Consider the following 24509-nt stretch of genomic DNA (forward strand, 5'->3'; position numbering starts at 1 on the left):
AGGAGAATGTTAGCGCTTTGAGACTCCTTAGGGTAGTGATAAAGCGGGATATCAAATCCAAACTCTCTTCTTCTAGTCCAACCCCCAGCAAGCTGGAATCTCAGCTAAAGCATCCATGGCAGATGGCCATCCATCCTCTGCTTAAAAACCTCCAGGGAAAGAGAGTCCATCATCTCCCAAGGCAGCCCACATGTGCTCTTGGAAGACATGGAGGGTAACCTCCTGAGGCAGGACTTTGCCATCTTTAAGGTGTCGTTTTCCCAGCATAAATATGTGCAATTACATGCATGCAAGCCCCCACCATCACCGAGATTAAAGCAACTCTCCTACCTCCACTAAAACAGATTTGATCACAGTGTCCTGCTGTTCTTGGATATTCGCCACCTCTATTGCATTCCCACAGGGCTGGGCCTTGGCACTGACTGTGAAGTTCACTTCCCCTAGAACGAAAATGTCCATCTTGTCATCCTGCCCATCTCTCTCTCTCTCTCTCTCTCTCTCTCTCTCTCTCTCTCTCTGTAGCCTTTTCTTCTCCTCAAGCCATTTATGGAGCTATTTAGCATCACCTGTCTTAAAATATTCCTAGGCAACTATTGAAGACTTCCTGATACCAACACTGTTTTTAACGAAAGGGCTGGACTTGCGTTTTTTAATTGTAATTATCCATATGTTTTATGAATGTTTTATATATGTAATGAGGGACGTGGGTGGCACTGTGGGTTAAACCACAGAGCCTAGGACTTGCCGATCAGAAGGTTGGCGGTTCAAATCCCTGCAACGGGGTGAGCTCCCGTTGCTCGGTCCCTGCTCCTGCCAACCTAGCAGTTCAAAAGCACGTCAAAGTGCAAGTAAATAAATAGGTACCACTCCGGCGGAAAGGTAAACGGCGTTTCCGTGCGCTGCTCTGGTTCGCCAGAAGCTGCTTAGTCATGCTGGCCACATGACCTGGAAGCTGTACGCTGGCTCCCTCGGCCAATAATGCGAGATGAGCGCTGCAACCCCAGAGTCGTTCACAACTGGACCTAATTGTCAGGGGTCCTGACCCAGTGACTCTGGGCAGCTTCCAACCGAATATTGAAAACAATACAGCGTCAGTCATTAAAAACTTCCCTAAACAGGGCCGGCTTCAGTTGTCTTTTAAAAGTAAAATAGTTTATTGCCTTGACATCTTCTGGAAGGGCATTCCACAGTGCGGGCACCACCACCGAGAAGGCCCTCTGCCTGGTTCCCTGTAACCTCACTTTTCGCAGCAAGGAAACCGGCAGAAGGCCCTCGGCACTGGACCTCAGTGTCAAGAACTGTTTCAGGTTAAGAACGCACCTCTGGAATGAATTAAGTTCTTAACCCGAGGTACCACTGTACTCTGCTTTAGGCATAATCTCCCCTCCATCTACCTATATCCCTGATCTTCCCTGAAGGAAGATAGTCTACCTACCACATGAGGATGGGACAGGCTTGCTCCTCTTCCTCACACCATCACCCTCATCACCACCACCCCATCACCCCGCCCACCAAATCCAAAATGTGATGTGTTGCTGCTTACCCAGAGACTTGGGTGTCACCAACCAGGAGATGGTTTTCCTCCCATTTTCAGGCAGACAAGAAGGCGCCTCTTCCTCCACTGGGATGGCCTCAAAGTCAGGGGATGGAGCCAGAGACATAGTGACCTGTTCATGGACAGAGAGAAGTTACGGTGGGAAGGAAGCAGAATACCACAAAAAGAATTTAAAGGAGGAGCAGGAAGAGATCAAGTTGACACTCGGAAAGCCATGAGAGGTGTCAGATGACCCATAAGGTCTCAGAGTGGATGATAGCATTAGAAATGACATTAGAAAACAATTTGAAACCACTTAGAGCCATAAAAACAAGGTGGGTCCTAAAAGCTGCCCAGAAGCCTGGGCAAAGGGCTGCATCTTCACTGTACTTCAAAAGCTGTACAATGAAGGAGGCAGACGCAACTCTGTGTTTTAGATCTTGAAGGTCATTGTGGCGATCACACAGGGTCCCCGGACGTTTAACGGTCTATTGATCCCTGTGCCACCACTGTGCTCGCTTCCCCGCTGCCACCAACCAGTTACTCTCTGGTAAAACACTGAGTCTAGTCAGTTGTTAAAAGTGAACCAAAAAACAAGTTTATTTTACAAACATTAACAAGTTTATGGTTTCTCAGATAATATTCCTGTCAGTATCTTAACTTCTGTTTCTTTACTGGCCTATACCTTCTTAATACCTTCTGACTGATTATCTCAACTGTTTGACTGACTCCTCTTAACAAATTCTCTCACTCTCTCACACCAGACTAGCCCAAGATAACAGATTTGGCTGGCATGCGTATCTGTGGTACGAGAAGGTTAAAGTACATAGAGCTTTCCTAAACCATGTAGTAAGGAAAGTGGTTTATAATAATAATAATAATAATTTATTATTTATACCCCGCCCATCTGGCTGGGCCTCCCCAGCCACTCTGGGCGGCTTCCATAAAAACCAAAAATACAGTAAAATATCACACGTTAAAAACTTCCCTGAACAGGGCTGCCTTAAGATGTCTTCTGAATGTCAGGTAGTTGTTTATCTCTTTGACATCTGCTGGAAGGGCATTCCACAGGGCGGGCGCCACTACCGAGAAGGCCCTCTGCCTGGTTCCCTGTAGCTTTGCTTCTCGCAATGAGGGAACCGCCAGAAGGCCCTCGGCGCTGGACCTCAGCGTCCGGGCAGAATGATGGGGGTGGAGACGCTCCTTCAGGTATACTGGACCGAGGCCGTTTAGGGCTTTAAAGGTCAGCACCAACACTTTGAATTGTGCTCGGAAACATACTGGGAGCCAATGTAGGTCTTTCAAGACCGGTGTTATATGGTCTCGGCGGCCGCACCCAGTCACCAGTCTAGCTGCTGCATTCTGGATTAGTTGTAGTTTCCGAGTCACCTTCAAAGGTAGCCCCACGTAGAGCGCATTGCAGTAGTCCAAGCGGGAGATAACCAGAGCATGCACCACTCTGGCGAGACAGTCCGCAGGCAGATAGGGTCTCAGCCTATGTACCAGATGGAGCTGGTAAACAGCTGCCCTGGACACAGATTTGACCTGTGCCTCCATGGACAGCTGTGAGTCCAAAATGACTCCCAGGCTGCGCACCTGGTCCTTCAGGGGCACAGTTACCCCATTCAGGACCAGGGAATCCTCCACACCTGCCCGCCTCCTGTCCCCCAAAAACAGTACTTCTGTCTTGTCAGGATTCAACCTCAATCTGTTAGCCACCATCCATCCTCCAACCGCCTCCAGACACTCACACAGGACCTTCACCGCCTTCACTGGTTCTGATTTAAAACAGAGGTAGAGCTGGGTGTCATCTGCATACTGATGAACACCCAGCCCATGGGGGGGGGGAATATTAGTATGGGGGGGGGGAATATTAGAACAAAAAACACCACGGTGGCTTTCCCCACTGGAGACGATATCTCTGGGTGGAAAATAAACATGAGAAATGACTGGGCATCTTTTAATGAACTATTAATGGAAGCAGATCATGAGTTGAAACTAAAGAGGTTTGAAGATATAAGACGATTGCTACCTGATTGGTTACAATACCTTGAGATTAATGATATATTTAAGATGGACAAAAAGAAAGGTTTCTTTAGTGAAACCTCTAAATTTAAAAAGGAGTTGATGGAAAATAAGACTAAATTACTTTCAAAAATGTTTAAATTATTATTAGAATGGCATACGAAAGGCGAACAGGTCAAATCAGTAATGATACACTGGGTGAGGCATTTTGGATATAATATACAATTAGAGACGCGGGTGGCACTGTGGTCTAAACCACAGAGCCTGGGGCTTGCTGATCAGAAGGTCGGCGGTTTGAACCCCTGCGATGGGGTGAGCTCCCGTTGCTCAGTCCCTGCTCCTGCCAACCTAGCAGTTCAAAAGCACGTCAAAGTGCAAGTAGATAAATAGGTACCACTCTGGCAGGAAGGTAAACGGTGTTTCCATGCACTGCTCTGGTTCGCCAGAAGTGGCTTAGTCATGCTGGCCACATGACCCGGAAGCTGTCTACAAACACCGGCTCCCTCGGCCTATAAAGTGAGATAAGCGCACAACCCCAGAGTCGTCCACGACTGAACCTAATGGTCAGGGGTCCCTTTACCTTTACCTATACAATTAACAGCATGGGATAGGTTATGGAATTGGGATTTAAAGTTTACAGCATGCTATTCTTTGAAACAAAGTTATATGAAAATGATGTATTGATGGTATTTAATTCCTAATAAATTAGCAAAAATACCATATTTTTCGCCCTATAGGACGTACTTTTCCCCCTCCAAAAATGAAGGGGAAATGTGTGTGCGTCCTTTGGGGCAAATGCAGGCTTTCGCTGAAGCCTGGAGAGCGAGAGGGGTCGGTGCGCACCGACCCCTCCCGCTCTCCAGGCTTCAGGAGAGCCCCACCGCCAGCCCCGCAAGCTCGGGGGACAGCGGGGAGGTGCAGCGCGCCATCCCACTGTCTCCTGACATGGTTTGGAGGCTGGGGGCGGGGAGATGCATGCTTCTCCCTGTCGCCAGCCCCGCAAGCTTGGGGGACAGCGGGGAGGCGCAGCGCGCCCAGGCTTAGCTTTGCACAGGTCTCCGAAAGCCATGGGAGCCCTGAGGTCCAGCGCCGAGGGCCTTCTGGCGGTTCCCTCACTGCAAGAAGCCAAGTTACAGGGAAACAGACAGAGGGCCTTCTCGGTGGTGGCACCCGCCCTGTGGAACGCCCTCCCACCAGATGTCAAAGAGAACAACAACTACCAGACTTTTAGAAGACATCTGAAGGCAGCCCTCTTTAGGGAAATTTTTAATGTTCTACAGACTACTGTATTTTAGTATTTTGTTGGAAGCCGCCCAGAGTGACTGGGGAAGCCCAGTCAGATGGGTGGGGTATACATAAATAATTATTATTATTATTATTATTATTATTATTATTATTATTAAAAATAGATAAATGTATATTTTTTACAAAAAACCCTCCAGACTACAACAACAACAATTATTATTATTATATATTCTATGCCCACAAGATCCTAATCCTATGCCAAGGAAAGAGGAAAGAGGGTCCCTCTCCCCCAAATTGGGAGACAAGTTTGGGCATTCCTCACCTTCATCATGTTTTTCTGGTAGGAGAAGGCAGTGGCCTTCATCATGAATGCTTCACCCCTCACCACAGAGTAAGGCAGGGTGACCTCAGTGAAGAACAACTGGAAGGCGTTGACAGTGGCGACCGGGGCAATGCCAATGCCGTGGTCTGACGACAAGCAGAAAGCTCCCACTTGCCATTCCGTGATGGTGTCCGGAATGGTCACAGGCATAATCACTTCTCCTGGAACGATGCCACCCTCTTTCTCTGAGTGGCCAAAGAAGTCCCCTGTACCTGAGTAATCGCCGCTGAAGGACACAGGTGAACAAAAGAGAGGGGGGAGTTAGTGTGGATCACCACAGCGCCTTTCAACAAGCGGTTGGGGTGGGTGGGAGAACTTAAGTAGCCTCCCTGGAGGGGTTTACCGCTGCAAGAGAGCCAGGGTGCTGTTGGGGGTACCGTGTCAGACTAATGTAGTGGGAATTATAGTACAGTCATACCTTGGGTTAAAGTAGCTTCAGGTTGAGCATTTTCAGGTTGCGTTCCGTGGCGACCCGGAAGTAATGGAATGGGTTACTTCCGGGTCTCGCCGCTCGCACATGCACAGACGCTCAAAATGACGTCATGCGCAGAAGTGGCGAATCATGACCCGCAGACGCGGGTTGCATTCTGCTCAGGATGCGAACGGGGCTCCGGAACGGATCCCGTTCGCATCCAGAGGTACCACTGTATATGCTTTGATGGAGAACCTGTATGAAGTGGGGGGTTTTCTGGTGGAATTCGCCGGAACACAGTTCCACCACCTTTTCTTTGGGAAGGAGGCTCTCAGACCCCGACAGAGCATCACCCCTCCTTGCCTAAGCTGGGCAAACACTTCCCAGGCTTGGGGAAGGAGGCGTGAGCCCGAGTACGTTGGACGGTATGATCCTGCAGTGAAAATAGGCATGCCCTAGGGTGGCAACATGGGAACGGGCCTGTTCTGCAGTGGCCCCCTGTCTGCAGAATGCTCTCCCCAGGGAGGTTCGTCTGGCACCTTCATTACGCACCTTCAAGAGCCAGGCAAAAGCATTCCTCTTTGGCTGATTGACATATTGATGGTGTCTTACTAGCTAAAGAACTAGTCTAATAGCTGATTGACATCCAATGCCCTTTTAAAAGGTGTTGGGGAGGGGGTTTCTGTAATTTGATTTTTATGCTGTGAACCTCCCTGAGGCCTGCGGGTACAGGGCCTGAAAACCTCTTTCCTACGCCCTCTGCCACATTATTTGTCCCCATCTCTCCCCAAGGCTCAAAGAGCGGTTGCTAATGGAAGGCGAGGCTCCACCTACATCTTCCTCACAAACTGAGGGCATGAAGCCAAGCCGAGCCGTTTCGGTGGGTCTGCCTGGCTCTCCAGAGACTCAGACCACCGCCGTGCCTGACCGTCCGCCAAGTCCGCTCGCAGTGGTTCCTTCGACAGTAGCAGAGCCAGGGAACTCGGGCTCAAAGCCACATTTGGTCGCAGCCAGAATCGGGCGGCCACCCGGACTCTGGTACTGGCCCTTGGCGGTCTGGCAGGGTTTCCAAGCACCCAGCTTATTTAAAAGACTATGTTCACCGGACAAACTGCACATGTAAAGCTGTATGGTGATTAGGGTCAATTAATATGCTTATGTGCCTTACTGAAACCAATAAGGGTATTGCTGTATATAACGGAACCACTATGATTGTAACTAATGCCTTATCTCGTTGGGGAGGGGTGTTATGTATTGAAGTTCTCACCCTGGCCACCAGGGGTATTGTGTATATAGTTTTCACTCAGGTCCACATCAGTTAATTTAGGCGGGAAACCCTGGGGTGTTGTTGTTAGAATGTTGACAGCCGGCTGCCTATAAAACAGTGGCGTAGCGTGGGTTGTCAGCACCCGGGGCAAGGCAAGTAATTTGCGCCCCCTAACCCGTGGATTTGCGCCCCCTAACCCTAACCCCCAGATGTTGCACCCGGTGCAGCCGGCCCCCCCTGCACCCCCCACGCTACGCCACTGCTATAAAAGCAGGCCGGCTGAGCTGTTTGCTGTTCAGTTCAGTTCCAGCTTACTATAAAGAACCACTTGGAGGAATCTCTGTGTCGTCTGCTTTGTCAACCCACTACTTAATACCACTTACTCCAATACGACCAGTTGCCACAGCCACGTCTCAGGGAAGAAACTCCTGGCAGGCTTCGTAGCTTCAGGGGAATCAAGGAAGACACCACCAGCACTACTAAGATACGCTATCGGCTGGGCATATCTTGATTCATAGCCAGCTTGAGGTTCAAAGGAACCTAAGAGGAGAGGATATTATTTACATTATTAATTGGTGTCAAAACACATTGCCAGACTTTCAGGGGGAAATTGCCCACAGCTATCCACTCAAGCTCTGTTCCGACTTCTGAACTGCGCAGTGACTTGCGCACGCTTATCGCCGCTAAAAAGCACTGGAGGCACTCTTCCTACTCAGTCATGTTGGCCATCCCTTCATTTTTCTGTCAGATGGAACATGAATGTGTGATTCAGCTCTGTGCCACTACTTAGCGCCTACCCCCCAGTGTTAAAATAAAAATTAAGAAATAATAAAAACTAACAAAACGATCAGTACAATGGTACCTTGATTTCCGAGCATCTCGGAAGCTGAACGTTTCGGTTTTCGAACGCTGAGAACCAAGAAGTAAACGCGTCCATTTTTTAACGTGCCTCGGAAGTCGAATGGATTCCGCTGAGTGCTTTTTCCTCAATTTTCTCAATTGAAATTGCAGACCACCCTTTGCGTCTCAGTTTTCGAACAGTCTTCCAGAATGGATTACATTGGAAAACCGAGGTACCACTGTACCGCTACTGATAATGATCAATTATTTAATTTATAATTCATACTGCTTAATGATTGCGATGAATGTTGTTATTTTGATTTAATTTATTGCCTACCCTTCACCCTAAGGTCCCAGGAAGGTTATGAAAATGAAATATACTCAGAGTCGCAAAGTGATTTCATGCTCATAGTGGTGAGGAGGAATGAATGAATGTCCCCTCAAGGTATCTGCTTTATATACATTATTTACACAATGGGCTGCACATGATTGGCTAATTCCGGAATTCTACTGTAAGCCAATCAGGTTGTGGATTCACTTCTATCTGGAGCATGATTGGGTGGTTCCTGCCAACCAATCATACTGCTGCATTGTTCTAGGACCAATCAGACTGCTGCATTCTGAATCCTATTGTTCTAGGACCAATCAGACTGCTGCCTTTTGGATCCTATTGTTCTAGGACCAATCAGACTGCTGGAGTTTGGATCCTATTCAACTCAGTACATAACAGAAAACATGTTAGTTTATGCGTGAAGCACTTTAAACAGCCATGGTGCCTCCACCGCACCCTACAGCCTCCTGGGAAGTATAGTTTGTTAAGCATTCGGAGAGTTGTTAGGAGATCCTTATTCCCCTTGCAGAGCTTCCCAGTGTTCCCTGCGAAGAGGGGTTTACTGTTACCCCCCCTCCCCGTGAACTGTACGTCTGTGTGGGGAATAGGGGCCACCTCTCAGCACCCTTAACAAGATACACTTAAAATATATACAACGAAAACTTTAAATCTGGAAAACAGTGATGGAGACGGCAAGGTGATCGTTCAGAGATCCTGATCTCAAGCTGCGCAGGGCTTTACATAGCAAGACCAGTGTATTTTCATCATCATTGCAGTTTCGCCCCCTCATCCCAGTGCCAGTTCTTACTCTGTCTTTGGGCTTGGCATATCTGAGGCTTGTGTATCTTGGTGCTCGTGAAAACTTTCAAGCCAAAGTCCTGTAAAAAAAGCCAAGGAGCCATTATGAAACATTTTATAGCGCATAGACGGGGTGGGGGGTGGGGATTTTGTACATCAAAAGGTTTGATATATGTGGAGTCATGGTGAAAAGGTAAAGGGACCCCTAATCATTAGGTCCAGTCGTGGCCGACTCTGGGGTTGCGGCGCTCATTTCGCTTTACTGGCCGGGGGAGCCGGCATACAGCTTCCGGGTCATGTGGCCAGCATGACTAAGCCGCTTCTGGTGAACCAGAGCTGCGCACGAAAACACTGCTTACCTTTCCGCCAGAGCGGTACCTATTTATCTACTTGCACTTTGACGTGCTTTCAAACTGCTAAGTAGGCAGGAGCAGGGACCGAGCAATGGGAGCTCACCCCATTGAGGGGATTCGAACCGCCGACCTTCTGATCGGCAAGCCCTAGGCTCTGTGGTTCAACCCACAGCGCCACCCACGTCCCTCAGAGGCATGGTAGTGAGGTGGAATTCTGACTCGCTCTTTCTCTCTTTCTAGCTAGCTAGAAAGTCCAGTGCTTTGCCACAGTCATTGAAATGTTTTGAGTAGAAAAAAACCCAACCCCAGAAGTGGCAGTACATTGTTGTTGTTGTTTAGTCATTCAGTCGTGTCCGACTCTTCGTGACCCCATGGACCAGAGCACACCAGACACTTCTGTCTTCCACTGTCTCCCGCAGTTTGGTCAGACTCATGTTTGTAGCTTCGAGAACACTGTCCAACCATCTTGTCCTCTGTCGTCCCCTTCTCCTTGTGCCCTCCATCTTTCCCAACATCAGGGTCTTTTCCAGGGAGTCTTCTCTTCTCATGAGGTGGCCAAAGTATTGGAGCCTCAGCTTCAGGATCTGTCCTTCCAGTGAGCACTCAGGGCTGATTTCCTTCAGAATGGATAGGTTTGATCTTCTTGCAGTCCATGGGACTCTCAAGAGTCTCCTCCAGCACCATAATTCAAAAGCATCCATTCTTCGGCGATCAGCCTTCTTTATGGTCCAGCTCTCACTTCCATACATCACTACTGGGAAAACCATAGCTTTAACTATACGGACCTTTGTCGGCAAGGTGATGTTTCGGCGTTCAAATTCCGAAACGTTTGTCAACGGAGACGATCAGAAACCGAGGTACCACTGTATTTCATTGACCTTTAGTGCTCACCTTGAGAATTTCATAGGCGTCCCCTTCACCGTAAGTGTAAGAATCAGGGTTGTAGCGGATGCCGCCCACAATAATTGCTTTCCTTGTCACACAGGGACGAGTGGTCATTTCGTTCAAATGAGGGTTATCATGTGGATAGCCTTTGAGGTTCTTCACAGGAAGCAAGTCATAAATCTGAAAATGAAGTAGTCACAATTCAGCACGACCAAAAAGGCTTCGATACTTCCGATACTGGTGGTCATCCCCAAGTCCTTTATACCCAGCACTTGTCCTATCTAGGGAGGGGAGGGGAAAATTCTACACTATTGCCAAATTGATTCCAGGTGCCACCATCTATTGCTGACTTTTGGCACAGGGAAATAGGTCTGCTCCATGTTTTCCCACACATTTTCAAAAGTGGAAATGCTCTTCGGTTCTACTCATCCCTCATCCTCAGCTCATCTTATAATCAGAATAACGCTTTGCCTTTTTATATGGAACCTACAGTGCAATCTTGGACACGTCTATTCAGATTTTAGTCACATTGGGACTTACTCCCAGGTAAGGTATGTACAAGCAGTGGCGTAGCGTGGGTTGTCAGCACCCGGGGCAAGGCAAGTAATTTGCGCCCCCTAACCCGTGGATTTGCGCCCCCTAACCCGTGGATTTGCGCCCCCTAGCCCGTGGATTTGCGCCCCCAACCCTAACCCCCAGATGTTGCGCCCGGTGCGGCCGGCCCCCCCTGCACCCCCCACGCTACGCCACTCTGTACAAGAGCACCTTAGGGTGTTCAAACTGCCTGACTTATATTGGCCTGGTTTGAGCTGAAGCCATGGTGTGTTTAACAAACCACAAGTTAACAACAGGCTGTTCCACATTTGACCAAAACAACCATTGCTTGTTTCTCCAAAGTTTGTTTGGCTTTCCAGATGTTTCTGCCTCTGCTACCTTATTTTCTTTTGTAATTTTAAGTTGTTTTAACCTTTTAAAAATATTGTGCAATACGGTGGCGCCTTGGTTTTTGAACGTAATCTGTTGGAGAAGACCATTCGACTTCCGAAATGTTTGAAATACGGAAGCCTCAAAACGTATGGAAAACTCAAACAGGAAGCCACCTCAGAAGTTCGACTTCTGAGGCGCGTTCGAAAACGGAAGCATTTACTTCTGGGTTTACAGCTTTTGAGTTCCAAAACGTTTGTCAGTGGAGACGTTCAAAAAACCGAGGCACCACTGTATATTGTTTTAATATCAATTATGTGTTTTAATTGTTGTAGCCCTCCCTGGGACCTTAAGAAGAAGGATGAATTGAAATAATTATTATAACAGTAATGATAGTAGTAAGAATGGCACCAAAGAGGCGGTATGGGTGATAGTGGGGGAGGAGAGAAAACAGCTCTGGAAATGTTCTACCTGAAGACAGTTTTAAAGGCAGCTCGAGACTCACAGTCTGAGGGGAGAGCTCAGCTTCGGGTTTCAAGAGATAGACGCTCTTGTCAACAGCATGGATGCCACAGAGGGAGTCTTTGGCGGATGCAAGAACGAGTCGAGTTTGGCTGCCAGGGAGCCCTTTGGGCTCAGTGAACCACAATTCCACCTGGACACATAAAAAAAGCCTTTGTTGAATTTGTTCATGTACATAACAGCATGAAATAATCCCTCTTTGTTTTTGTTTTGTTTCATTGGGTTGCCCTCTGCCACTGCCAACGAGCTGATATTTACTGGTCCAACCAGTAAAGGCGATGCTCTATTGGGTGAACAAACTGACATCTTCGGTGATGTCCTGGAGAACGAACTAGCTATTGGCCTCCGAGCTGATACGGCTCATCTTGGCTTGAGCCCAGCAGAGTATAAACACCCAGAGTCCGCAACGAAAGGATGAGGCAGGTATGGCTACATTGCTAAGCTTTATTACTACTCTATGCAGAGAGCATGCAAATATACATCTTGTCTCTGGGAGAAGCAGAGAGCAACTCCAACAAAGAACCGACAGTACAAAGGAAACAGGAAACGTCACATCCCGTCTCCCTTTCCCGTGGGAATCCAGCAGTATCTGGACTGTGGAATGATAAACATAGTCCTGTGACTTGCAGCAGCTGCTCAGTGAGGGAAACAGAAACCAACAGGCCTCAGAGAGTCCCCACAGCCTTACCTTGTTTCTGAAGCAGTTCTCAACAGGGAAGTCTGCCGAGTGAGCCACAAGTTCTCCGCTGGGCAAGACTGTGTACAGAAGCAAGCGGGCCAATGGAGCAATGTCTGCGTCCACAGGGAGGTCCAGAGAAAATACCCCTTTGGCTGGTAAGCAGAGAATCACAAAAGCAGGCAGAGGAGAGAGAGGGGTTACGAGAATTAATTCCAATGTGGTCTCTTTGCCCGAGCTTCAGCTCTCAAGACAACCAACGAGGATAAAACTGAGGAAACATTGAAGGAGTCGGCATGAGAACCAGAAGCCAAAAGCCCTCAGTTCACTAGGTTTTATTGCATTAGCCGTGTGGCCATAGCATGATATACATAGAAATAACAACATAAAATGGGGGTGGGGAGGTAAAGGTAGATATCGTCCTGGGCAAATACTTAAAGGAAGGGGAAAAAAAGAGATAAGAGAAGCAACAGAGGATTTAAAACATCGAGTGACCGAATAGTACAGAAACAAAAAGACAAAAAACTGCTGAGGCTGGAGGAGGATCGTTAAAGGGGTCCTTCAGCTCCTCAGATTTGTCCTAGCTCCATTGTCCTTGTACAATAAAGCTACTTGGAACTTCGTTCGATTGTGCAGCGTATCGACTGCAGCTGTGGTGTTAAAAAGAAGTTAGTGCCGCTTTCCTCTTCATCACACTGAGCAGGAAGTTAGCTGTCATCTCGGTAATCCAACAATCAGAATCCTGCAAAAAAAGGGACACTATCCAGGACTGGATTGGGAGATGAAGCTTGTTCATGAGAGGAGTTAAAAACCGAGATCTTTCATCTGTCCAGTTGGGACAGAAGAGCATTACATGTTCCATAGTCTCCAGAGCCGTGTCATTACAGGTGCATGTTCTGTTTGCGATGGGGACTCTGGAATAACGACCCAACAGAACTGCTGTAGGAAAACAGTTGAGACGGGCACAAGTAAAGGCCCTTCGCTTAGCCTCTGAAGAAATTGTGAAGCAGTATAGAGAAGCCCTCAGTTCCATGTGGCACTCATAACTCTAGCAACACTCTGGAGGGCATTTGTATAGCATGTTATTTTCTTGTAACGAGGCAGTGATGCTCCTGAATGCTAGTAGCTGGAAGCAGCAGGAGGGGAGAGGGGTCTTGAGTTCAAATCCTGTTTGTGGGCTTCCCATAACTGTCCCCTGGTTGGCCACTGTGAGAATAAGATGCTGGACAAGATGGGCCACTGGCCCATCTTATTTTTTTATGTTTATGTTTATTTTATTTTATTTTTTATTTTTATTTTTATATTAAATTTATATACCACCCTATACCTGCAGGTCTCAGGGCGGTTCACAGGATAAAATAAGAATATAAAACCACAAAATACATAATCAAAATAAAAACAACCCAATAACTTCCCCTTGCACTTCAATATGCAAAATAATTCATTATCTATGGCTACTGTCTTGCATAAAGGGACGTCGGTGGCGCTGTGGGTTAAACCACAGAGCCTAGGACTTGCCGATCAGAAGGTCGGCAGTTCGAATCCCAGTGACGGGGTGAGCTCCCGTTGCTCGGTCCCTGCTCCTGCCAACCTAGCAGTTCGAAAGCACGTCAAAGTGCAAGTAGATAAACAGGTACCGCTCCAGTAGGAAGGTAAGTGGCATTTCCGTGTGCTGCTCTGGTTCGCCAGAAGCGGCTTTGTCATGCTGGCCAAATGACCCAGAAGCTGTACGCTGGCTCCCTCGGCCAATAAACGAGATAAGTGCCGCAACCTCAGAGTCGGCCATGACTGGACCTAATGGTCAGGGGTCCCTTTACCTTTACCTTTACCTTTACTGTCTTGCATGCCAGATTAAACAGCAATAACCAGTATTAGTACAATGAGAGCCAGTGTGGTGTAGTGGTTAAGAGCGGTAGGCTCGTAATCTGGTGAACTGGGTTCGCGTCTCCACTCCTCCACATGCAGCTGTTGGGTGACCTTGGGCCAGTCACACTTCTCTGAAGTCTCTCAGCCCCACTCACCTCACAGAGTGTTTGTTGTGGGGGAGGAAGGGAAAGGAGAATGTTAGCTGCTTTGAGACTCCTTCGGGTAGTGATAAAGCGGGATATCAAATCCAAACTCTTCTTAATATTGATGCTAAGTTGGTTCCGTGGAATAAATTAAAACCTTTAAACTTCTGGTGATGGGGGTAAGAAACCACGCCCTCCCTGGCCAAAACCGGGCTCAGGGCGGCTAACATCAGGTATAAAAACAATTGATTAAAATACAACTTAAAAACAGGATTAAAGTACAACTTAAAATGCAGCCTCATTTCAGTGGAAGCCCAGATCAAAAACTGTTTGCGGGGGGGGGGGGAGAGAAAACGTCAAATCTTCACCATTTATTGATTTGTAAGATTTCTTACCTGGCCTTCCTCATGAGGCCCGAGAGGGGTGTGGAGGTTACAGCAACACAATGCACATTTTTAAAAACAGACAGAAGAAGAAGCAGCAAAACCATTCCAGGTAGGACAGCACCATTTCAATTGGAACGGAAATGGCACGTGGCTGACTCCCACCAGGTTGGCATTCAAGTAGAGAAATGGAAAGGAGGTGGCATTTACCTTCACTATGTTCCACAGGCTGAACATGGATCCCCGAATGTACGACGCCCCCTTTAGCCATCACCTGCAAGGAAGGAGGAAGACCCCTGATGAGGGCGGAAGAGGCGAATGTCTAGTGGCCCTTGCAACTGGCAGGGTGGAACGTGGGGAGCCCAAGGGTAGGGGGCGACCGAGGCAATGGCAGATGGAAACTGCTGGTTATAAATCTGTCCCATACTCTACCATGCTGTGACTAAGGGCAACACAGAAACTAAGCAGAAGGAAGGCGACAAGCAGTGACAAGCCCTGGACTGGTTCTAAGGAAGAAGGTAGGTAGATGGGGTCTGGCTGAGGTTAGTGAGGTTGCGTCCATTTTGCCCTAATGGACCAGCCTCCATTGATTAACCAGGATTAACTGCAATAATAATAACAACAACAACAACAACAACAACAATAATAATAATAATAAAATAATAATAATAAAATAATAATAATAATAATAATAATAGGCCACTTCCGCCCTACAGAGGAGGTGGGGTTGCGGGCTTCACAGCCCCACCATACACACAGCAGCTGGAGGCCAGCCCTGCACGATTGGGGGGATTCCCAGCTGCGTCACACTCTGGCCAGCCAATCGGCTGGCTCTGGGCGCGTGGCCTGCCCTATTTAATGCAGGACGCGGCCGGGGATCTCCCTCTTTCCCCGCCTGCCAGCTGTAACTGCTGTAACCAATAAAGTTGTGGCCTTATTTAGCCCATCAACCTTAATAATTGTGGAGTTTGGAACTGACAGGGTTAAAACTCCGTGGTGTCCTGTATCTGGGAGGAGCTTGAAGCAGAGAAGTGAGTCACAGTGTGTGTCTGCTTTCAGACTTGCTTTCGATTCTGACTGAGACGTAGCTCAGTTAAGAGGCTGTGTGTGTGCTTTTGGAGCACGGGAGAATGCCGGAAAGCTCCGATGGAATGAGACTGATTTATGGCTTGTAAATAAACGCTTCTAGAGATAAGAACCGAACTGTCTCTGGACTTGATTTATCCCTCATCTCACACGGACACAGGACCGCTGCTACTCTGCTCTCCTGCCAGGTCAGCTCCCAAGCAGAGCCATGCAGGGAAGCCTGACTGGACGCAGGGATTTTTTTCGCAAAATAATTGTGCTATGTGTCTTTATTTCCATTGGGGGGGGGTCGGGAACTCGCCACGCAAATAATAATTTATGATGACTTATACTCTGCCCATCTGGCCAGGTCTCCCCAGCCACTCTGGGCAGCTTCCAACAGAATATTAAAAACACGACAAAACATCAAACATTAAAAACTTTCCTAAACAGGGCTGCCTTTAGATGTCTTCTAAAAGTCAGATAGCTGTTTTATTTCCTTGACATCTGATGGGAGGGCATTCCGCAGGGCGGGCGCCACTACCGAGAAGGCCCTCTGAGGATGGAAGGCCCTCGAAAAACAATTAAGATCGAAGCCAAAATCCCAAGAGATTTTAAGAGAAATTAAATTTCATCAAACACAATATATGGAACTGATGAATCAAGAATTAGAGTGGAAAATTAAACAAATGAGACAAAAGACCTTTGAATCTGCTGACAAATGTGGTAAGTTATTGGCTTGGCAAATAAAGAAGAGACAAAAACTCAACACGGTGACAAATATAGAGGTGGAAGGAAAGAATATAAGCAACCCAGCGGAAATCAGGAACTGTTTTCAGAACTACTTTAGACAACTCTACACACAAGGGCCGCAGAATGAAATGGATATACAACAATTCCTCGAGAAAAATGGGCTGAAAAAGGTTTCGCGGGAAAGTAAAACAATTTTGAATCAGGAGATATCAGCACAAGAAATAGAAGATGCCATTCAAGGCATGACGCTGGGCAAATCCCCCGGGCCGGATGGACTGACTTCTAAATATTATAAAGTTTTGAAGGAAGGACTGATACAGCCTTTGAAGGAAGTCTGTAATGAGATTATGGAGGGGAAAAGGGCACTTGATACGTGGAGTGAGGCCTATATCACACTTATACCAAAGACAGAGACTGAAAAGACCCAACTTAAAAACTACCGACCCATCTCGTTATTGAATGTGGATTACAAAATCTTTGCTGATATTTTAGCAAAGAGGCTGAAAAGAGTTTTGATGGAGGAGATTCATGGGGACCAAGCGGGCTTTCTCCCGAAAAGGCATTTGTCGGACAATGTAAGGAATATAATTGACATTTTGGAAAAGTTGGAAGTGAATATAAATACCAAGGCGGTTTTGATTTTTGTGGATGCCGAGAAAGCCTTTGATAACATTTCTTGGAGTTTTATGTTGAAGAACCTCCGGGGGATGGGGGTAGGCCAAGGGTTTGAGAATGGTATAGGTGCAATATACTCTGAACAGAAAGCGAAACTAATTGTAAATAATGTGGTTACAGAAGAGTTCAAGATTGAAAAAGGGACACGTCAGGGGTGCCCTATCTCCCCACTACTTTTTATATCGGTCCTGGAGGTTTTGCTTAATATGATTAGGAGGGACCAGTTGGTTAAAGGGATTCAGGTCGGAGCTAAACAATATAAACTGAGAGCATTTGCAGATGACTTAGTACTTACATTGCAAGAGCCAGAAGCTAGCACGAAAAGAGTTTTGGAAACAATTCAAGAGTTTGGTCAAATGGCAGGATTTAAATTGAATAAGTCCAAGACAAAGGTTTTGGAGAAAAATTTGACACAGATAGAAAAAGAAAGGTTTCAGAACGAGACAGGGTTGACTGTGGTTAAAAAAGTGAAATATTTGGGTATAAATATGACAGCTAAAAATGTGAATTTGTTTAAAGATAATTATGAAAAAACTTGGAGAGAAGTGAAAAAAGATTTGGAGATTTGGTCCAACTTAAAGCTTTCCTTGTTAGGCCGAATTGCAGTTATAAAAATGAATGTATTGCCAAGAATGTTGTTTTTGTTCCAAGCATTGCAAATAATTGATAAAATGGATTGTTTCAAGAAGTGGCAAAAAGACATATCTAAATTTGTCTGGCAGGGCAAAAAGCCCAGAATTAAATTTAAGATATTAACGGATTCAAAGGAAAGAGGGGGGTTTGCCCTGCCAGACTTTAAATTGTACTATGAAGCGGCAGCTTTCTGCTGGCTGAAAGAATGGCTGCTTCTTGAAAACACAGACATTTTGGATTTGGAAGGTTTTAACAATATTTTTGGGTGGCATGCATATTTGTGGTATGACAAGGTTAAAGCACATAAAAGTTTTAAAAATCATATTGTCAGAAAAGCACTATTAAATGTCTGGGTTAGATATAAAGACTTGCTGGAAAATAAAACTCCAAGGTGGCTGTCGCCAATGGAAGCTAAGGCAGTTAAAAAGTTAAATATGGAGTCCAAGTGGCCAAGATACTGGGAAATTTTGGAAAAGGAAGGGGACAAACTGAGATTGCAGAGTTTTGAGAAATTAAAAGGGAAGGTGAGAGACTGGTTGCACTATCATCAAATAAATGAAGCGTTTAAACTGGACAGTAAAATTGGCTTCCAGGTGGAAAAATCAAAATTGGAGACAGAACTGTTAGAACCCAGTACTAAGAATTTGTCAAAAATGTACAATTTGCTGCTGAAATGGAATACACAAGATGAAATGGTTAAATCGGCCATGATTAAATGGGCTCAGGACATTGGTCATAATATTTTGTTTGCTGATTGGGAAAAGTTGTGGACCACCGGGATGAAATTTACGGCATGTAATGCCTTAAGAGAAAATATTATGAAAATGATATACAGGTGGTACATAACCCCAGTCAAGCTTGCAAAGATTTACCATTTGTCTGACAATAAATGTTGGAAATGTAAAGAAACTGAAGGTACATTTTTTCATCTTTGGTGGACTTGCCCGAAGATTAAGGCATTCTGGGAAATGATCTATAATGAACTTAAAAAGGTATTTAAATATACTTTCCCCAAGAAACCAGAGGCCTTTCTCTTGGGTATTGTCGGCCAAGGGGTGTTAAAGACGGATATAACTTTCTTTATGTATGCTACAACAGCAGCTAGAATACTCATTGCGAAGTACTGGAAGACGCAAGAGCTACCCACACTGGAAGAATGGCAGATGAAGGTGATAGACTACATGGGCTTGGCAGAAATGACGAGCAGAATCCGAAACCAGGGAAGAGAAGCAGCGCAAGAAGAATGGAAAAAATTTAAAGACTATTTAAAGAAATATTACAAAATTAATGAAAGTTAGAATGATGTTGGACTGGAAAGTAAATGGTTACTATTAGCTATGGTTAAGACAAGGAGAATAAGGAAGACTAGTCTAAATTTAAATTAAAATAAGGGAAGATTTGCTGAACAATCGATAAGAATTTGGAATACAGAAAAGGGAGGCATGAGGAAGTCGGGGAAGAAAGGTATAAGAAATTAGGATATGAAATGATACATGTTTTTTGTTCTGTTTTTGTCTTTGTATGTTTATGTATGTTGTGTTTATATGGAAAAAATAAAAATATTATAAAAAAAAAAGAGGATGGAAGGCCCTCGGAGCTGGACCTCAGTGTCCGGGCTGGACGATGGAGGTGGAGATGCTCCTTCAGGTATACTGGGCCAAGGACATTTAGGGCTTTCAAGGTCAACACCAACACTTTGAATTGTGCTCGGAAACGTACTGGGAGCCAATGTAGGTCTTTCAGGACTGGTGTTGTATGGTCTCAGTGGCCGCTCCCAGTCACCAGTCTGGCTGCTGCATTCCTGATTCGTTGCAATTCTAGGTCACCTTCAAAGGCAGCCCCCCGTAGAGCGCATTGCAGTAGTCCAAGCGGGAGATAACTAGAGCATGCCCCACTAGAAGCATGCCCTCCTCCAGTATCTCTCTGCTGTGTTTTACAAGAGACCCCATCTGGACTTTACCTTTAAAGCAGTTTCCATACCACTTTAAACAGCTGTGGCTTCCCCTGAAGAATTCTGGAAACTGGTTTGTTAAGGGTGCTGAAAGCTATGAGCATAGCCGGGGCGGCAAGGAGGGGCAACTGCCCCCCAAAATCAATAAAAGTCAATATAAAATAACTAGCTATTAAGATAAAGCCCCATTCCCATCATAGAGATACAATCCTCAGAGTTCTCTGGGAAGAGGGCTTGATTGCTAAGAACACTCTGGGAATATGTATTTTCCATAGGCAATATAGTAAGGTGAAGTACAACACAAGGAACACAGTAGTAGTATGATAAGAACAGTAAAAGCTTTGACAGAAGCTAACAGGTAGAAGAAAAAAAACTTCATGTTCTAAGGGCTTGCTTGAACAATGCAGTTTTTAAAAGGATGTCTGAAAGAAAGCAGAACCTCTGTGGGCAAGGACTTTGCCAGGACATATTTCAAAAAGTGAAAATCCAGGCACACCATCAAGCTTTTTTGGCCAAAAAAACCCATGAAGTTTTGAGTTATTTTAAAGGAAATTCGCCAGCATCTACACTTCCGACATGAGTTGCTATATGTCTGGATTTTCCCAGACATTTCAGCAATTTCCCACCCAGACACTGTTTACGGGGCCTAAATCCCAGCTGGGTCTGGGAAATTTTGGAAGTATGGCAGCCCTAGTCTCTGCCACCCTAAGGTTCAGCCCCTGGCAGAGGCGAACCAAATCTCAGAAGTTGCCCATAGTGCCCCACCTGACAATGTCAGGGACTTCATATGTATAAGGCAAATATGGCTGCTATAATATCGATCGTTTCAGCTCCAAGCCACCTAACCCCGTCTTATCAACAGTTATCAGACCAATGCCCAGCTTCCTCTCTGACCTATTTGCACGTGCAGCAACCAACACACAGCGATGGCACTGGTCAATGGCAGAGGTCCTTCCCTGCTGTACGACCTAAGATTCAGCCCCCCTGGGTGGTCCCTCACTGTTCTAGCCCAAGGCACTGAAACAAAGATCTCTCCATTTGGGCTTACCAGGTAGTGAAAGTGAATCTTCTTATCTTCCACCAGCCCAGGCTTCAGGCTGTAATGCACTCGAACTGGCTGAGTATGACCGCAGCTTAAAGTCCCAGGAACGGGCTCAATGTGGAGGTAGCTTTCGCTTGGTGAATAAAAGCGCGAGGCTGAATGAGAGGCGCCCTGGTGATGGGGACTGAGCCAGCCCCATTCATGACATACCAAGCCTGAATTATAAATTGCCTGGTTTACAAACAAAAACAAAAAGAGGGGAGAGGAAAGGCACGGATGCCTCAATGACGTTAGCGTACAACAAAATGCAATACAGTCATAGTTGGATCCCAAACGTCTTGTGAGTCGAACGTTTTGGCTCCCGAACACCGCAAACCCGGAAGCGAGTGTTCCGGGTTGTGAATGTTCTTTGGAAGCCGAATGTCCAATGCGGCTTCCAATTGGCTGCAGGAAGCTCCTGCAGCCAATCAGAAGCCGCATCTTGGTTGTCAAATGTTTTTGGAAGTCGGATGGATTTCTGGAACGGATTCCATTCGACAACCGAGGTACGACAGTAATAATTTTCTTTATTTCATAAAATTCACATACCGCTTGACTGTAAAAAAACAAAACAAAACCCACACTCAAAACAGTTTAGCAAAAGAATAAAATAATGAAATCAACAGTAAAAATAAAATAAAATCAAAACCACCTATTTAAAAACATTGGAAGAAAATAATTAAAATCAACAAAGAAGCAGATAAAAGATAAATCATGCCCGAAGATTCTAAAGAGATCAGCAGAGGTGACCATCCGATCTCTGCTTAAAAACCTCCAAGGAAGGGAAGTCCACCACATTCCAGGGTCCTCTCTTCCACTGCCGAACAGCTCTTATCCTTCTTCCTAATGTTTAGCCAGAATCTCCTTTCTAACTACCCTCTGGAGCAGCAGCAGCAAACAAACTGGCTCCATCTTCCATGTGCCGATGGTCCTTCAGATATCTGAAGATGGCTGTTTCATCTCCTCTCGGTCTCCTCTTCTCCAGGCTAAACATACCCGACTCCCTCAGTTGTTCCTCATCAGGCTTGGTTAATGTGAAAGCTCTCCCTTGTTTCCCCTCCAGTCCCCAGGAACACTCACCTGGATCCTGATAGAACTATCCGTGAGGCTGGTCGTGTTGACGGAAAACTGGAAAATCCCCTGGTGGTCAGTTGTGTAGTTGATTCTGTGTCCTGATTGATCAACACGGATCTCAACGGTTTTGTTGGCCATCGGAACACTGGCACCGTCCACGAGCTTCGCCTGGGTGGGCAGAGGCCAATACACAGCAAAGACTTTTATTTCAGACAGGGAACTACATTGGCAAATACATTGGGAGCACTGCAGTGTCTTATTTCAGAATAGCTTAAGTTGCATTTTCCATTAAATTCCATTGTACAGGGGGATTATTGGGTTGTCTTTAGTTTTATTATGTATTTTGTGGTTTTTATATTGCTATTTTATCTTGTGAACCACCCTGAGATCTATGGGTATAGGGTAGTATACCAATTTAATTTATTAATAGTAATAGTAATAATAAATAATAAAAATAAAAATAAAAAATACCTGCCCAAAAAGTGGGATGCCAGGCTTGTAGTAAGTGTCCACCTTTTCAAAGGTAACTGTGCTGAGAGTTGCGGTAATTGTGGAGAAAGTGTTTCCGGTCAGTTCCACCCCTGCGAAAAATGAAACAACAAATTTAGTGGGAGAGGTGGGTGTTGGGATACTGCCAGGGAGATAGAATCCATCTGAGAATCCATCCATCACAGCCTGCGTAAGTTCCTGTCTCACAGGATGTTTATGCTATATGTTCCTTTCGTTTTCTGTCTGTCTTGCCTGAGCAGAGTGGCGCAGCGGAAGTGAGCTTGGGGCCTCAGATGGACCTTATCTCCCTGGCAGTATCCCAACAACGGGGAGGTGCCTTACAATAAGTCGGATTCATTTACAAAAAAGCCAGAAGCTCTTCTTTTAGGTGCTGAGATTCCAAGAGAATAGAAAAGACTGTTTATGTATGCGATGACAGCTGTGTGGATGCTATTTGCCCAGAGATGGAAAGAAGACAAAATCCTTACCAGAAAGCCAATTCCACCCTCCGAAGGAGGTGGAGTTGCGGGCCGAGCCTCGCTCGATTGGGGGATTCCCAGCAGTGTCATCCCCTGGCCAGCCAATCAGCTGGCTCTGGGGGCATGGCCTGCCCTATTTAAGGCAGGACGCGGCTGAGGATCTCCCTCTTTGCCGCCTGCCAGTTGTTCTAGTTTTTCCCACCCTCCCGCCCTATAAGGTTTTCGTTCCTTGACCTTGCTATGGACTTTGGTTGGTCACCGTTGAGGGGCCTGGTAGGAAATTTCCACTTGGCAATTTGGCACCAGCCACTTGGTTTTCGCCTACCTCGTAGCAAATCGCCACAACTTTCTTGGTATTGGCGGTTGGGCATTGGTATTGTTCTGTAGTTGGAAGAGGGGAGGAAGTGTCATCACCTGCCCCACATATTGAAGGGTAATCCGATAAAGGATTCCAGGGGGGGGCATGGCCCTGTCCAAAGCCTATGGAGGTGAGGGCCTAAGGCATGCCCCCTATCAGTGACCCCAGGGGGAGTTCCTAGTTGATGTGCATCAGCAGGACTCCCCCTACTGGTGGTTAACCCTTCCCGGACTTCAAGCGGACGGGCTGAAGTCGGATATAGTTGGTTAGGACCAATGCCTAAGCCAATACCACTCATCACCTGTAACCAATAAAGTTGTGGTTTTATTTAGCCCATTAACCTTAATATTTGTGTCATATGTCTTTATTTCCACTGGGGGGGGGCAGGAACTCGCCACGCAAGAGAATGGCAGATCAAGTTGATGGACTATGCTGAAATGGCAAAAACGACCGGAAAAATCAGAAATCAGGAAGACCAAATTTTTAATAAGGAATGGGGGAAATTTATAATTTATCTTAAAAACCATTGCAAACCGTTAAAACCATTAGCTGGATTGCAATAACACTTGTAATGTAACGACAACAATGGATATAATGGAGATATAAAAATCTGGACTGTTATAAAAGATGCAGTAGGAAAAGTTTAACAATGAGATCCACAAAGGGGAGGAGGGAAGTCCAGGAGATTCTTGGGAATCTTGCTTTTTATATAATCAGTTGTGGTGTGAATGTAAATTTTAATATGGAAAATCAAATAAATAAATTTCTGTTTCGAAAAATAAAAAAATACAATAAGTCCGATTCATGGTCCATCAAGCCCAGTTTTGTCAACACTGGCTGCTAGCAGTGCTTCTGGACAGGGACATTTCCCAGCTCTGCCTGGAGATGTTGAGCTGGCGATCTTTTCGCATGCGAGGCTGATGCTCTAACCCTGAGCTATGACCCTCTATTTAAACAGGAATGTAGGAAGTTGCCTTGCGCCGAGTCAGACTCTACACTGACTGGAAGAGGCTCTCCAGAGTTCCAGAAAGGATTATCTAACCAGCCCTCAGGACTGGAAAAAAGCTTTCCAAGGCTGGCTGCTGAACCTGGGTCCTTCTGAATGGAAAGTGAATGTTCAGCCACTGGTCAGCACAACCTGATTGTTAGGTTGTGGGCGAACATATCAGACGGCACAGCGATTCTTCAAACAGCTCTTCTTTATTCTGAGGCCAGAACTGAACTGAGCTGAAGGGCTCAGTCAGCCTGCTTATATAGAGCTCCAGTACCTTGTTACAGTAACAACTTTCTAAAACTATCCAATCACTGAACGTCACTTTCGATCCTTCATTTGCATAACTATCTACAGTATCCCCCTGCTGGCCC

General features: G+C 46.1%; 1 protein-coding gene across 2 annotated transcripts in view; it reads right to left on the reverse strand.

Annotated features, from left to right (window-relative positions):
- Positions 1-24509, reverse strand: part of LOC310756408 (alpha-2-macroglobulin-like) — a 75514-nt gene that overhangs the window by 31620 nt on the left and 19385 nt on the right. For both annotated transcript variants that reach the window (XM_083600303.1, XM_083600302.1), the window contains 12 exons: positions 22290-22399; positions 21825-21986; positions 20712-20936; positions 14797-14860; positions 12207-12349; positions 11502-11651; positions 10079-10252; positions 8845-8914; positions 7249-7405; positions 5127-5412; positions 1544-1667; positions 331-440 (listed from right to left, as the gene is read on the reverse strand). In XM_083600303.1, the coding sequence (XP_083456429.1) occupies positions 331-440; positions 1544-1667; positions 5127-5412; positions 7249-7405; positions 8845-8914; positions 10079-10252; positions 11502-11651; positions 12207-12349; positions 14797-14860; positions 20712-20936; positions 21825-21986; positions 22290-22399 (1775 nt within the window). The remainder of the gene's footprint in view (positions 1-330; positions 441-1543; positions 1668-5126; positions 5413-7248; positions 7406-8844; positions 8915-10078; positions 10253-11501; positions 11652-12206; positions 12350-14796; positions 14861-20711; positions 20937-21824; positions 21987-22289; positions 22400-24509) is intronic.

The sequence above is a fragment of the Podarcis filfolensis genome (assembly GCF_964270895.1).
Source record: "Podarcis filfolensis genome assembly, chromosome: 2".
NCBI classification, from domain to species: domain Eukaryota; kingdom Metazoa; phylum Chordata; class Lepidosauria; order Squamata; family Lacertidae; genus Podarcis; species Podarcis filfolensis.